Source organism: Heterocephalus glaber, unplaced genomic scaffold, assembly GCF_053883595.1.
Source record: "Heterocephalus glaber isolate CG9 unplaced genomic scaffold, H.glaber_assembly_v1.0 deba00001610, whole genome shotgun sequence".
NCBI classification, from domain to species: Eukaryota; Metazoa; Chordata; class Mammalia; order Rodentia; family Bathyergidae; genus Heterocephalus; species Heterocephalus glaber.
The window spans coordinates 39,937,212-39,951,003 of NW_028258381.1; the positions used below are offsets into that span (position 1 = coordinate 39,937,212).

The 13,792-nt window shown below is 41.6% G+C and overlaps 2 protein-coding genes across 8 annotated transcripts in view; one reads left to right on the forward strand and one right to left on the reverse strand.

Annotated features, from left to right (window-relative positions):
* The window catches only part of Kpna7 (karyopherin subunit alpha 7), a 127,750-nt gene extending 126,569 nt beyond the window's left edge, over positions 1–1,181 (reverse strand). For 3 of the 6 annotated variants that reach the window (XM_021254791.2, XM_087195907.1, XM_087195906.1), the window contains exon 1: positions 408–1,181. The gene's annotated coding sequence lies outside the window, so the exon portion shown is untranslated. The remainder of the gene's footprint in view (positions 1–407) is intronic. The other 3 variants (XM_004840494.4, XM_087195909.1, XM_087195910.1) reach the window with 2 other exon arrangements.
* Positions 1,182–1,202: 21 nt separating this feature from the next.
* Positions 1,203–13,792, forward strand: part of Arpc1a (actin related protein 2/3 complex subunit 1A) — a 29,065-nt gene continuing 16,475 nt past the window's right edge. For both annotated transcript variants that reach the window (XM_087195926.1, XM_004840496.4), the window contains exons 1-3: positions 1,203–1,354; positions 7,513–7,604; positions 9,603–9,707. In XM_087195926.1, coding sequence (XP_087052052.1) covers positions 7,541–7,604; positions 9,603–9,707 — 169 coding nt within the window. In that variant the 5' untranslated portion in view covers positions 1,203–1,354; positions 7,513–7,540. The remainder of the gene's footprint in view (positions 1,355–7,512; positions 7,605–9,602; positions 9,708–13,792) is intronic.

Consider the following 13,792-nt stretch of genomic DNA (forward strand, 5'->3'; position numbering starts at 1 on the left):
TTTAAAAAGCCTCAATTAAGCTAAGAAAAATACGAAATGAAAAGGCATCAAATGGTAACCTTTGCTTCGGCTAACATACAAAACACTGACTGAAAAGACAATCAGGGATAACAATTAGAGGCAGGGGTGTGGTGAGACATGCCTGTAATCCCAACACTGGGGAGGCTGAAGCAGGAGGATTGCCACGAGTTCAAGGCCAACCTGAGAGCATTTTTAAAAAAAGAAAAATCGAAGACCTGTTTCTTTTTTTCCCCTAGAGATAATTTCTTGTCATTTATCATAGTCTGGTACTAATTTGTGTTACCCTCACCTAATTTGTAAATTCCTTCAAAGGAACGATCCTCGGTAAAGGAGTGGAGTCTAATCAAAGGCCCCTTGACATCTTAACTCAAATATTGACTACATACTTGGGGATTTGTAACCTGCAGACACAGGAGTCCTTGCTGTCTAAGAATGCTGTCCTTCCTTTGCCAAACTGCCTCTTGGAGTGGGGTAGTTTACAACAATCTTCTATCTGTCCTTTTTCCCCTGTGACCAAAGACAAAATAAAAACTAAGGGGTTCCAATGCGTTAGTGCTCCAGGAACAACCGAATTTAACATGAAAGAAAACAGCATGGGGTCAAGTAAACCACCAGAGGGAAAAACAAGCACTAACAAGCGACCTACAGGGGGGCAGAGCTGCTGCTTCAAAATTTATTCCTCCAGGTTGGAGGGCAGCAGTCCAGCTGGAAGTGGGCCTCCGTCACATGCTTCGCAGGAGCTTGCTGGGTCCCGACTGTTCTTTCCTTTGGCGCCATCTCGGGTGCAGAGAACTGAGGCAGGGTCGGGGCTGCTCCCGTTTTCCTCAGCGGGAGAACGGGGTGGGGTGGGGGGGACGAAACCACGAAGAAGTCGACTGGCTCTGACTCGGAGTTTCTAAAGGGACCAAAATGCAGTCGTTCGCCCGGTCTGCGCGGCTCGAAAGACCCCCAATCCTTAGTAACTAATTCAACTCCTGAAAAAGCGCTTGAGAAGAGAAGGCCCCTCATTTGAGCCCATCATCCTGCGGACACGTTACGAGGGAAGACGTCCACGTTCCTTCTCGCGCCACCTCTGAGGGTGACCGCAGACAGCCACGCGTCCACTCTTCACTAACAACTCTAACCCAGGCTCCAGCCGCGCGCCCCAGCTGTGCGCGTGCGCAGACCATCCGCGCCGCCGCGCTGCGCAGGCGCCCTGGCTACTTCCGGGATCTGTCAGCCGCTCCCTCCCGGCCGCCGTCCTCCGCCCGCGCCCGCTGGAGCCTATTCGCGTCGACTGACCAGAGTCCGCGAATTCTCCGCTGCGAGCCCCTCCAGACCGCCCCGACCTCAGGTAAAGGGCAGCTCAGGCGAGTGTCTGGCTCTGTTGGCCTCCACTGTCCCAATCTCACACCGGTCTTGGGTGTGCGGGGGCGGGGAACCGGGGACCTAGGCCGCGGGGGGCCACAGGTTGAGGGGTGACTCGGGCCTCAGAGGGGGCCGGGATCCCCGTTCTTGTATACCCCGAGCTCCTGGGATTGCTGCACGTACAGATCGTTCACTTCTCGAGATTTTCGAGTTCCCTGCCACTTCTGATGCCAGAATTAACAGCGCCGGCGCCCCGTATTCCTGTCTGCACCTTTACTGTGGACGTCTATCGACGATCTCTCCCTAACGGATCCTCACAAGGAACCGTGCATCTCTTTATTTACAATAGGTCCCTGAATACAGAAGGCCCCCATGGAGCGTTTGCCTCCTGTCTAAAGGCAGCCCACAATCCTGCAGTTGATGGGAACCCCCAACTCGAGAAAAGCCTTCCCACGAGTTCCTTACGATTCCCCACTGTCTTCACCCGAAGTCAAATTTCTGTCCTCTGCGCTCCAGTTCGCTTGGTGGAAAATCGCGAGTTTCTATCCCTTCCCTGCTCCTTTGTTGGGCAACCCTGGCAAGAGTGCTTCTCTGTGCCTCTGTTTCCTCATCTGCAATAAGAGCATTCTTAGGGTTTTCTCAGGATCAGTTAAGCTTATTTGCATAAATTGCTTAGAATAGTTCCCAGTCTTAGGTTGATGTTCAATAAATACTAGCTGTTAAACTGTTTCTGGGCATTCTGTGCATACCTGTCGTCCTTTCCTCTCCCACTCATTCTCCCTAACCCCAGACTTAAGGGGCAGAATAGTGTCAGATTTATTTGTTTCTGGCTCCATAATGGTACTTACAGCGCTGTTGGGAACATGGTAGGTACTTAATAAATTGTAGCTTAGAATCTTTGGTGATAAAGCCATCTGTTCTTGGGGTTTTTTAGACAGGGTCTCTGGGTTCTAAGTTCAGGCTGCTCAGGAATCCACTATATATTCCAGTCTGGCCTTGAACTCTCCATCCTCCTGCTGCAGTCTCTGAAATGTTGAGATTACAGGCATGTGCCACCATGTCTGGCAAGCCATCTGTTCTTATAACTTTGGAGCCTTCTGACTACTTCAACTCATTGATGAAATTACCAAAATGATCTCAGTTCTGTCTCCTTTTTTTTTTTTCTTTCCCCAGCCTCAGGGTCACTTGGCCACTTAATCTTCTCCCCCCCCCCGCCCCTGGCCCTTTAAAATTTCTATTTGTGACAGGGTCGTGACACATTGTCCAGGATATAGCATGGTGTGGTGATGCACACCTGTCATCCCAGCACTCTGGGAGGCTGAAGCAGGAGGATCACAAGTTCAGGCCCATCCTGGGCAATTTAGTGACTTAACCAAGACCCTGTATCAATATGAGTCAAAAAAGGGCTGGGAACGCAGCTCATCATGAAGGCTCTGGATTCAATTCACAGTAGTGCCAAAACGAAACAGACAACCTGCCCAGGCTGACCTTGAATTTGTCATCCTCCTGCCTTGGCCTCCCAAGTAACTGGAGTTACCGGTGTGCAGCACCTTGCTGGCAGTTCTGGCCTCCTCTATCAGTTTTACCTAAACTTTGTGTCATGTAGGCCCTGGGTTTTCAGGTATCTGAAACAAAAGAGAGGTTATGGATCTGGGTGATGTGTTTACCCTGTTAAAGAGTGGATATACTGTTTGACTGCTTCCTACCACAAAGTGTTCTGGGATTCATCTGTTGATCACAATTGAAGGAAGGGGGATCACTTTGGATAATTAAAACTCCTACTTGGAGAGAGAGTGGCAATATTTTGATGTAGTTGTCTAATCCTGTCCTGAAACAAATCCTGCACAGATAAGTTGAAAATGCTCTGCCGGTGAGGCTGGAATTGAAGTTTGTCTCATCATTGAGAGGGTGTGGTGACCTTGCTGGGGTACATGGTGTTGCTGGGTTGGGTCATGACAGTGATTAGAAATGAGATGAATCACAGTCTTGAAAACTCATCCTAAACAGACACCTGAAATGTCCAGTTGTGTGAATACTTTCAAGTGACAGTGGAATAAGGCCAAGAATTTACAGCACATGTCAACATTTCCAAGTTCAGAGAGTACTTCTAGGGATTCCTCAAAAGCCTTGGGTCACTCAAAGACCCAAGTTCAATCCCCCGTACCAAAAAAACAAAACAAAAGCCTTGGGTCAAAGGAAGAAAAGAAACTAAGATCTGGTTTGGGCTGGGCTTAGTACTACATGTAGTATGTTGTCTCATGTAATCCTACTAACATCCTTGTGATGTCAGTGGTAGATCTGCTTTACAGATAAAGTGTAGGGAACAGGGGAAGGGGATGTTACCAGAACCTCTGCGGTGAGTCCTGGTCTCCTGCGAGCCACGCCAGCACACAGCGAATTACAGGAAAGGTAGAAAAATGAGACTGAGAAGAAGCTGAGCTTTGGGTCTGATCAGTGCTGCTCTGGGCGGCAAAGACGAAAGCCCCCAGTTTACCGCACATCGGGAGAAACAGATGTAACAAATGACTTGCAGAGAGTTCAGTACATCCGGGTAAACAAGATGTAACAATCCAAGAACAAGGAGGAACTGAGTAGATGTTTGTTCCTCCCAGGGTGTTTCTTGTCTTGGAGAATCAGACAGCATCACCGGATCATTGAGGTCTCAGTTGTGACTGGAGGCCAAAATGGAATTATGTCTCGAAATTCCATAGCTGGGCTGTAGGCAGGAGAACTAGGCTAACCAAATAATTTTTCCCTAAAATTATGTAGCATTGCTCCGGACAATAAAGTAAATTAGGTTCAGGAATATTTAGTAACTTGTTCAGGGCCTCATTACCAGTGTGTGTCTAAGCCAGGATTCACGTACCTTTGGCTTCACTAGCCGTACCATATACCAGAATGACTCTACTCAAAGTGATAGTTAAAGAAAAGGAGTGGGAGGGAGGCCCCTGGAGCCATACTATTCCATAAGCCATTGTTATCTTTGTCGGTGCTAGACAATTAAAATAGAAAATTGTTAAATGTCATGTTGCCACATTTTTGTTTGTCCTTTTTTCTTCTCTCTAGCCTTATTAAGACAAAGATTTTCAAATTTCACTTAAATATTAACCACCATTTAGAAATTATAATCATCACCCTATGTAAGAAGGTATGGTTTTCTTGTTAAAAATTGTTAGAAGTTTCTTTTCTATTCACTGAATTTGGCAAATACAAGCAATGTTTACTAGATGCGTTCTAAATTTGACAAACAAGAGTGTTGTGTTGGTCTACGGACTTAAAATAGCCACATGATTATAAAAGAAGTACAGGCCTGAATATATGTTCAAATATAGAACTCAAGTGATAACAGCAAAATTAAAAGTGCAATTTTAGAAGTAATTATGCTATTGTGTGACTGTCGCTTTTGAAAGCTTTTGCATTGCTTATAAAATTGAGTTGAATGAGAAACCCTTGTCTTTAGTTTGTCTGTAGTTGTACTTTAAAAAAAAAAAAAAGCTGTACATGAAATACATGCTTTTATTACACATAGATATTCAATTTGGATTATTAGTATGCAGACTGGTTTTGTTTCAGTTAACAAATGAACTCAAATTTGGCTTTTAAACTTAAATTTTTTTTAATTAAAGAGATATTTGTGCCATGGCATGTTACTTTGTATAGCTCTGAGTAAAACTTCATGTGGCAGGGCTGGGGATTTAGCTCAGTGGTTTCACCGCCTGCTGTGCAAGCGCCAGGACCTGAGTTCGATGCCCGGTACCAAAAAAAAAAAACAAAAAAACCTCCATGTGTCAGAACAGTTTAGGGTAAGTATCAGATATTAGAGATAGGAGAGAAGTCCTGTCTGTGGAAGTTTATTTTTTTAAAAAACAAATTAAGTAGTCTCACCGAAGTTCATTTAAAATGTTTTAAATTTCCAGTTAGAGGCCTTTTCTTTATTTGTGAGTTATAATTTGCTTTCTAGAACAAAAAGAAAATAAATTAATGACTTAAATATCTTCCCTCTTACAATAGAATGTGAAACACTGACATTTGTCTGCCAGTTAAAGATCCAAAATGTTTTTTTATTTAAGGGTACATTTATTACTTTTTGGCCTTTGGATTCTTTTAGCAGAAGTATTTCTTCTGTTTTCCACTGACATTCATTTTGCTTTGCCAGTTGAACTTTTATTGTTCACTTCATAATCATTCATTTTGTGTTTGCACCAGAATTCCTGTCTCACACTTTAGTTCCCACTGTAGGTTAACATCACTTATGTATAAGTGTATGAAACTTCAGGTTGTAGTGAGGCTGCCTCTTAGAAATTACAGAGCCAGGCCGGGGATTTAACTCAGTGGTTTCACCACCTGCTGCAAGTTCCAACCCCAGTACCCGCCCCCCCAAATTAAATAAGTAAGTAAATAAATAAAAAGAAATTACAGAGCTGGGAGTGGGGAAAGACTGGCTCCTTTTTGGGAAAATTTTCCTCAGTTTCAGGCAATGGTTGCCTCTTCAGAGGATCTATATGTGGGTATATATAAAATAAAGAATTTTATCTGATTTTTAACTTAATGATGTGTTTAATATTCCTGCTTTTCATCCAGTTGCAGTAAAATGTTTAAAGAGTAATATCCTGAACACCTGTATAGTGTTTGTCTATCTTCACCATTTAATAGGGTTGGGTTTTTTTTGCCACCATTCACCCTTTCTGTATTTTCTGTTCTGAACAATTGAAAATAGTTACAGAAGACATCAAGACATTTCATCCCTAAATACTTCATTATTTTTATCTCCTAAAAGCAAAGTCATGGCAATACTGTGCCATCATCAGAGTTAGGAAAATGCAAATAATTGCAAGTCATTATGTAATACTGTCGAGTTCAAATTCAGATTGCCCCTGTTGTACAAAATATGTCTTTTATTGCTATTTTAAAACGTGGATTATAATCAGCTTTTCACTTAAGGAATTCAGTTTTTGTAGCTCTTTCTTCATCTACCATTCCTCCCCCTTTTAAAAATAGTCCAGGTCAATTGTTCTATAGAGGGATACACGTCTTTGTTTTAACTATTTCTTCCGTGTGTTGCTTAACTAATTCCTCTCCTCTTTATTTCCCATAAACTGAAAATTAGATCTGGACCTTGGTTTTAGAGTAAAGATGTTGGCATAAATACTTCACAGTGGGTTTACCACATCCTCAGGTTTCTCTAAAATAGTCCTGTGACATGTTGTCACACCATAAATTTTTGGGGAGGGGGGGTGGGTAACCAGGGATCGAACCCGGGACCTTGCGCTTGCGAGGCAGGCCCTGGAACCACTGAGCTAAATCCCCGGCCCCCTACACCATAATTATTAATATTATCCCCTTTGGTATCAAAAGTAATCAAGTATGGGGCTGGGGATTTAGCTCAGTGGCACCTCAACTGTCTCACAAGCGCAAGGTCCTGTGTTTGATCCCTAGTACCACAAAAAAAAAAAAAGTAATCAAATATGGATGATTAATTAGGTCATTATTTACAAATGATGATACATTTTGTGTTATTTTCAGTCAAGAGGCCCATTAGATTAGATTATTTACTATTTATGATAAGTTGGATCACTTGGTTAAAGTGTTGACTGCCAGATTTCTATATTATAAAGGCATGTTTTCCCCTTTATAAGTAGTAAGCATTATGTGGGGTGATATTTGGGACTGTGTAAATATTCTGTACCCCAACACCCTTTAACCTATGGTTTGATTTTTGTTGTTGTTGTTGTTGTTGTTGTTTTTGGTATCAGGGATCGAACTCAGGTCCTTGTGCTTGCAAGGCAGGCAGTGGAACCACTGAGCTAAATCCCCGGCTAATCTATGGTTTGAGAGTCCATTGATGACCCTTGACAGAATAAATTCTCCATTGGTGGTTACAATGCTAGTTCTAACTAAATGATTAAGTTTTGACATTGAAACTGATTTTATTTATTTATTTATTTGGTACTGGGGATTGACCTCGGGTCCTTGTGCTTGCGAGGCAGGTGGCAGAACCACTGAGCTAAATCTCCAGCCCTTGAAACTGATTCTTTTTTAATGAATGAATGTTTTATCTATCCCAAAGCATTTCAGGATCCTCAGATAACTTAAATATTGGTTGCTTGTTATTTTACATGCTTTTCTTCCTGTTGCTAATTGCAGCTTCCTGTCCTTTGCAAACACTAAGACTATGTCCCTGCATCAGTTTTTACTAGAGCCAATCACCTGTCATGCCTGGAACAGGGACCGTACCCGTAAGTACACTCTTAACTTCGCTTCTTTTGGCACCTTGGATACATTTTAGATTTAGGGGGTTTTTTTTGGTACCAGGTGTCGAACTCGGGACCTTGTGCTTGCCAGGCAGGCGGCAGAACCACTGAGCTAAATCCCTGGCCCTAGATTTAGTAATTTTTAGGTTTCATATATTAAAGTATCATTGGTGAAGAGGATATTAAATGCACCCTTTTATCCAAGCATGGTGGCACACGCCTGTAATCCCAGCACTCTGCAAGCCTGAGGCAGGAGGATGGAAAGTTTAGGCCCAGCCTGGACAGCTTAGTAACTTAATGAGACCCTGTCCTAAAATAAAAATTAAACAATGGCTAGGGAGGACCGGGGATTTAGCTCAGTGGTTTTGCCGCCTGCTGCGCAAGTGCAAGGACCAGAGTTCAATTCCTGGTACCAAAAAAAAACAAAAACAAAAAAATGAAACAAACAAACAAAAAATGGCTAGGGATGTAGCTAAGTGTGAAGGCCCTGAGTTAATCCTCAGTACTGAAAAAAATCACCCTTTTAAGGTGTACAGTTCAGCATATTCATGGGTTATGCAACAGCCATCATTGCTTAACCTCATGATCCATATTGAGCATCCCTAACCTGAAAATCCAAAATGGAAATGCTCAGAAATCCAAAACTTTCTGAGCACCAACATAATGCTCTGAAAATTTTGTGGGCTGGGGATTTAGCTCAGTGGTTCTGCCTCCTGCCTCAAAAGTACAAGGTCCTGAGTTCGATCCCCAGTACCAAAAAATAAAATAAAAATTTAGGATTTTGGAACATTTTTGAGTTCTGAATTAGGATACTCAACTGGTAAAGTCTATGCAAATATTCAAAAATCCAACAAAAGTTCAAAATCTGAAACACTTCCGGTCCCAAGCATTTTTGTTATAGAATTCCCCAAAGAGAAACTTTGTACCATAGCACTAGTAGCCACTCTCAGTCTTCCCCAAAAATCTCTGCCCTGGGCAAGCAATAATTCTTTTTCTTCTTCTCTTTCTTTTTTTTTGGTACGGGAGATGGAACTCAGCGCCTTGCACTTGAGAGCCAGGTGGTGGAACCACTGAGCTAAATCCCCGGCCCCTTCTTCTCTTTCTTCTTTTTTCCCTTCCTTCTTATTCTTTCTCTTCCTCTTCTTCCCTCTTCTCCCTTTTTTTTCTCTTTTTTTTTCTTTTTTTTTTTGTTGTTGTTGTTTGAGACAAGGTCTCACTGTAGTTCAGGCTGGCCTTGAACTCACTATGTAGTTCAAGCTGGCCGCAAATTCATGGCGATCCTCTTCCCTCAGCCTCCCGAGTGCTGGGATTACAGGCATGCAGCATGGGCCTGGCTGAGGCAAAAAGTTTTTAATTTTGAAAAAATCCAATATATGTATTTTTTTCCTTTTGTTGTTTATATTTTGGCTGTTGTATTGAGGAAACCAGTGCCTAATCCAGGGTCATAAAAATGTGTGCCTATGTACCTAAGAGTCCTGTCTGAATTCAATCCCTAGCACTGGGGGGAAAGATCCATTTCTCATAATAATATTTTGGATTGGTCCAGAAGATTTGAAAACAGAATTTTGTTTGCAATTTATATCAGCTTTATTGTATCACAAGACTTTTTGTTTTCTTTTTTCTTTTTGATGGTACTGGACATTGACCCCAGGACCTTACACATGCTAGGCAAGGACTGTACCACTAAGACCCATCTCCAGTCCTTACATTGGCTTCATTGTAAAGCAAAACTTGGATAATAGTTTATCAGTAGAGTCAAATTTTTTGGATACACTATTGGTTCCAAGCCAGATCCACATTAATAAGAATAAGTATTCATTGTCCCCACATAAAAGAAATTCTTTGAGGGTTAATATGGGAGCCACTTTTTTCAAACAACTTTCTTATTCCTTCTATCTTTGTCAAATACCAACTATGACATCCCTTTATTTGGTGATAGTTTCAAGACGAAGTGTTAACAGTTATACTGACTTTTTTCTCCAGAGATTGCCCTTAGTCCCAATAATCACGAAGTTCACATCTATAAGAAGAATGGGAGCCAGTGGGTAAAAGCTCATGAACTCAAGGAGCACAACGGACACATCACAGGTAAAGGAGGCAGGTCCGGGCTTGGTGTGTGTTTGCAAGGGACATGCTCTTCTGTTTAAGAGAAGAGCCTAATTCAAGTGGGTGGTAACATGCAGAGCTGTGTAGCATTTGCTGATTTTGCTTTAGAAAATTTGAGAAAATACCCTAATAATGACTTGAGTGTAGGGCATGTTTTGGCCTTGGCCTGGCCAGTACGATGTGAAGTGCACCAAACCCTACAGTGAGGACTAGAGGAGGGACAGGCAATGAAGACTGGACCATGTGAACTTGCAAGCAGTGTGATGGCATGAGCTAGCAGTCATCCCAGGGGCTGCAGATAGCCGTGTCTCTCAGAGTTTCCTTTGGATTGTTTTTAGGCCAAGAAAGACTTTCTAAAGCATTGAATAGAAATAGGAGTAATGCAACAAACACTTGTACCAGGTTATCTGTCACCACGATTAACTGTACTTTTTTTCTAAATTAGGAAAATCTTTTTTCCTGTACTAGGAAAGTGTGTGTGTGTGTGTGTGTGTGTGTGTGTGTCTGTGTGTGTATGTGTTTTACTGGGGATTGAATCCAGGGCCTTCACGCTGAGTTACATCCGAGGCCCGTTTATTTTTTATTTTGAGACAGTCTCAGTAAGTTGCTAGATTGCCCAGGGTGGGCTCATACATGGAATTCTCCTGCCTTAGCCTCCCAGAGTTCTGGGATTGCGGGCATGTACCACCATGCCTAGCTTTTTTCCTGTATTAGGAAATTTAAGAAAGAAAGTCATGAAAATAGGAATATTATTCCAGATAATGGTAAAGCCCCCTCTCTCCCTAGTAGTCCTTTTTCTTTTTTTCTCACTAGTAGTCCTTTTTCTTTTTTTCTCACTAGTAGTCCTTTTCTGCTTCCCCAGAAGGTTGTCATTTACTATGATATCATCCCAGTTAATATTCAATACATACATATTTATATATTCATAAGCAATCTTTAGTGATGTTGGCTAATATTTTAAAATTCTGCCTGAGTAGCATTGTATCATTCATCTGTAGCTTGCTTTTGGACTTGACGTTGTTTCTGAGATGTGTCTGTGTTGGTGTGTCTAGTTCAGATTTATTCTTTTTTAATTTCTTGTTAGCATTTCACACCTCTGTTATTTATCTTTTCCTCCATTTAGGTTGTTTCCAGTTTCTTGTATTATGCTTGAGCATCCCTTACAGATCTGTGGGTAGGTGGTAGACTTTGCTTTACCATCACCTTTGCTCTAGGCATCATCAGATTGCCAGAGTTCTTCCCCTGCCCATGCATGGGAGTGCTTGTTTTCCCTATGCCCCCGGTCAGTCCCTCTGAGAATGAAAGATACTGTTTCTGTAAGTTACATGTCTCTGAGTAAAGAAAGATATAGATAGTGTATTTTCAGATGTGTACCAGCTGTCTGAACTTTCTTCTTTATGACTTTTCAGTTTCTAATTCCAGACCACTTTTCTACTGAGTTTTTGTCTTTTTCTTGTTGATTTGTAGAACTGGACTTTATGTTTTGGGGCTTTTTTGAAGCAGGATCTCAATATGAAGTTCAGGATGCTCTTGAACTCAACTGTGTAGCCCAGGCTGGCCTTGAACTCATGGCAATCCTTCTGCCTCAGCCTCCTGAGTGCTGGGACTATAGGTATATGCTGCCAAACCAGGCTTATATTTACTTTTGTCTTTTACAAAAGCCTGTAATGAGTAGATGAATAGAGGTGACAAGCAGAATAGTGCTAAGTTTTATTAAGCAAGAATCAAAGGAGAAGCAGGAATAAGAGGTAAAAATGGAGAACTTTTTATGAAATACTTATAATTTCATAAACCAAATTTAGATGCCAGATTTTAAAAGCATTTGTTGCTTTATTTGGTGATGTCTGTTTTGTTTTTTTTTTTTAACCCATTTTCACTTACTGAACTATTCAGAGAGGACTCTTGTTCTTTGATCTTTACTACCATGATTTTTTTGTCCTGTTCCTGACAGAGTAGTTGACTGAGCCTCTTGCTTTGAACATTTGGCTGAGCTGATCAAAACCTACTCCTGGGCTGAGAATGTACCTCTGGTAAAGCACTTGCCTCTCATGTGCCAGACCCTGGGTTCAATCACTAGCACTGTACAAAATAACAAAAAACATATTCACAATTTTCCAAGAACAAATTTCTCCCTGCTATTTTGGGCTTTCTGTCCCCTCAAAATGACATTTGCATTTAAGCAGGACTTGCTGTAGGTATATTTTTCTCTTACATGGACCCTGGTAATACTGCTTACCTTAAAGATACCCTTGCCCTTAGCCAGGCGTGGTGGCTCATGCCTGTAATCTCAGAACTTGAGAGGCTGAAGCAGGATCGCCACAAGTTCCAGGTTAGCCTGGGCTACATAGTGAGTTCGAGGCCATCCTGAATTACATAGCAAGACCCTGTCTCAAAAGAAAAAAATATCCTTGCCTGAATCAGAGAGAAATGTAGCATGTTTTGACACTCTACTTCCTTTAGAAGTTGTCCAACATTCCTCAGTAAAACTTGTAGCAAGGCATGGTGGCACATACCTATAATCCCAGCACTCTGATAGGCTGAGGCAGGATCACAAGTTCAAACTCAGACTGGGCAACATACTGTAGCAGCTTGGCAAGACCTTGTAAACACTTAGAAAAGGGCTGGAAAAGTACTTGGTCCAAAAGTCTTGGGTTAAATACCCAATACTACCCTCCTCCCCAAAACAAAAACTTATGACTTAAGATTGCCTTTCTTGCATTTGCCAGTGATTTGTATGTGCTACTCTTGAAGACTGGGAGTCAAGCTTATTACCAAAGCACCAAAGACAGTGTTTCTATTTTTGTTGCTATTGCTTTCCCATGACCTTATTTCTCTTAATTCTGGCCTATTTTCTTTAAGCCCCTTGCCAGTGGCTTAATGGCCTAAAAATAAGGACACTCCTATCTTAAATTGGAACTTTAGCATTAAGAACCACTTTTAAATAAGAAAAGGCTATGATGAAAGAACAGTAAATAGCCAGAATGTGTAATATGTTTTTATGTCCTTTTTCTTTCCTCTTCTCTTTTGGAGTTTTTTGAACTTGGTTCTGTTTTCTGTGTATAGACTCCAATGGCATTTTTTTTTAGATCTGAAAGACACTGTTTTTGGCTTATCTGGAACCTCTGCTTAGGGTCTCACAAGTTGTAGGATTCATGGCAGCTCGCTTCAAAGCCAGCAGTGGAGAGAGCAGGAGAGCTGTTAGCAAGATGGGCCTGTGTCCTTATATGATCTTATCCACAGCATCCCACACATCCCAGGCAAGTCTCAGGTACTGTGCAGACATGAAGGAGTGGATCGGGTAGGGTGTGAACACCAGCTGACCGGTTCACTACAATTATTTTCAAACATTGTGTCCTGTTGTCAAAAGCCTTGAAATTGACTGGGAGAACATCCACAAAAATTACATTTTGTGCCCCACTTCTGAGAATTTGTCATAGGCAAATCATTTTAATCAGATAAAAAAAATTCATGTACCCTGAATATTTAAAAAATTTAAGGGGCCGAGGATTTAGCTGAGTAGTGCTGCTGCCTGCCCTGCAAGCACAAGGTCCCAAGTTCAATCCCCAGTACCAAAAAAAAAAAAAAAAATTTAAGTTTTATTTATTTATTTTTGGTACGGGGGATCAAACTCAGGACCTTGTGCTTGTGAGGCAGGCAGCAGCACCACTGAGCTAAATCCCCGGAACTTAAGTTTTATTTTTTATAAAAAGGAATATCGGGTCTGGTATTTAGCTTAGTGGTTCCACCGCCTGCCTTGTAAGCGCAAGGTCCTGAGTTCGATCCCTGGTACCAAAAAAAAAAAAGGAATATCATTTTCTTCAGGTTCTTTGATTATTTTACTCTTATCACAAAACAAATCTCATCCAAATGTATAGTATACAGAACAGTTTTGTAAATTTGAGTTCATTTAGGAAACCTGAAATACTAACAGTGAATATATTTTAAGGAAATCATTTAGCAGGTATTGAATGTAATAAGTTAGTGATTAACTTTGAAGTTGTTTGATAAATAGCAGAGAGTGAATTTTCTGTGTAGCTGTGTGATAAGTGCTGGCAGAGGCAATACAC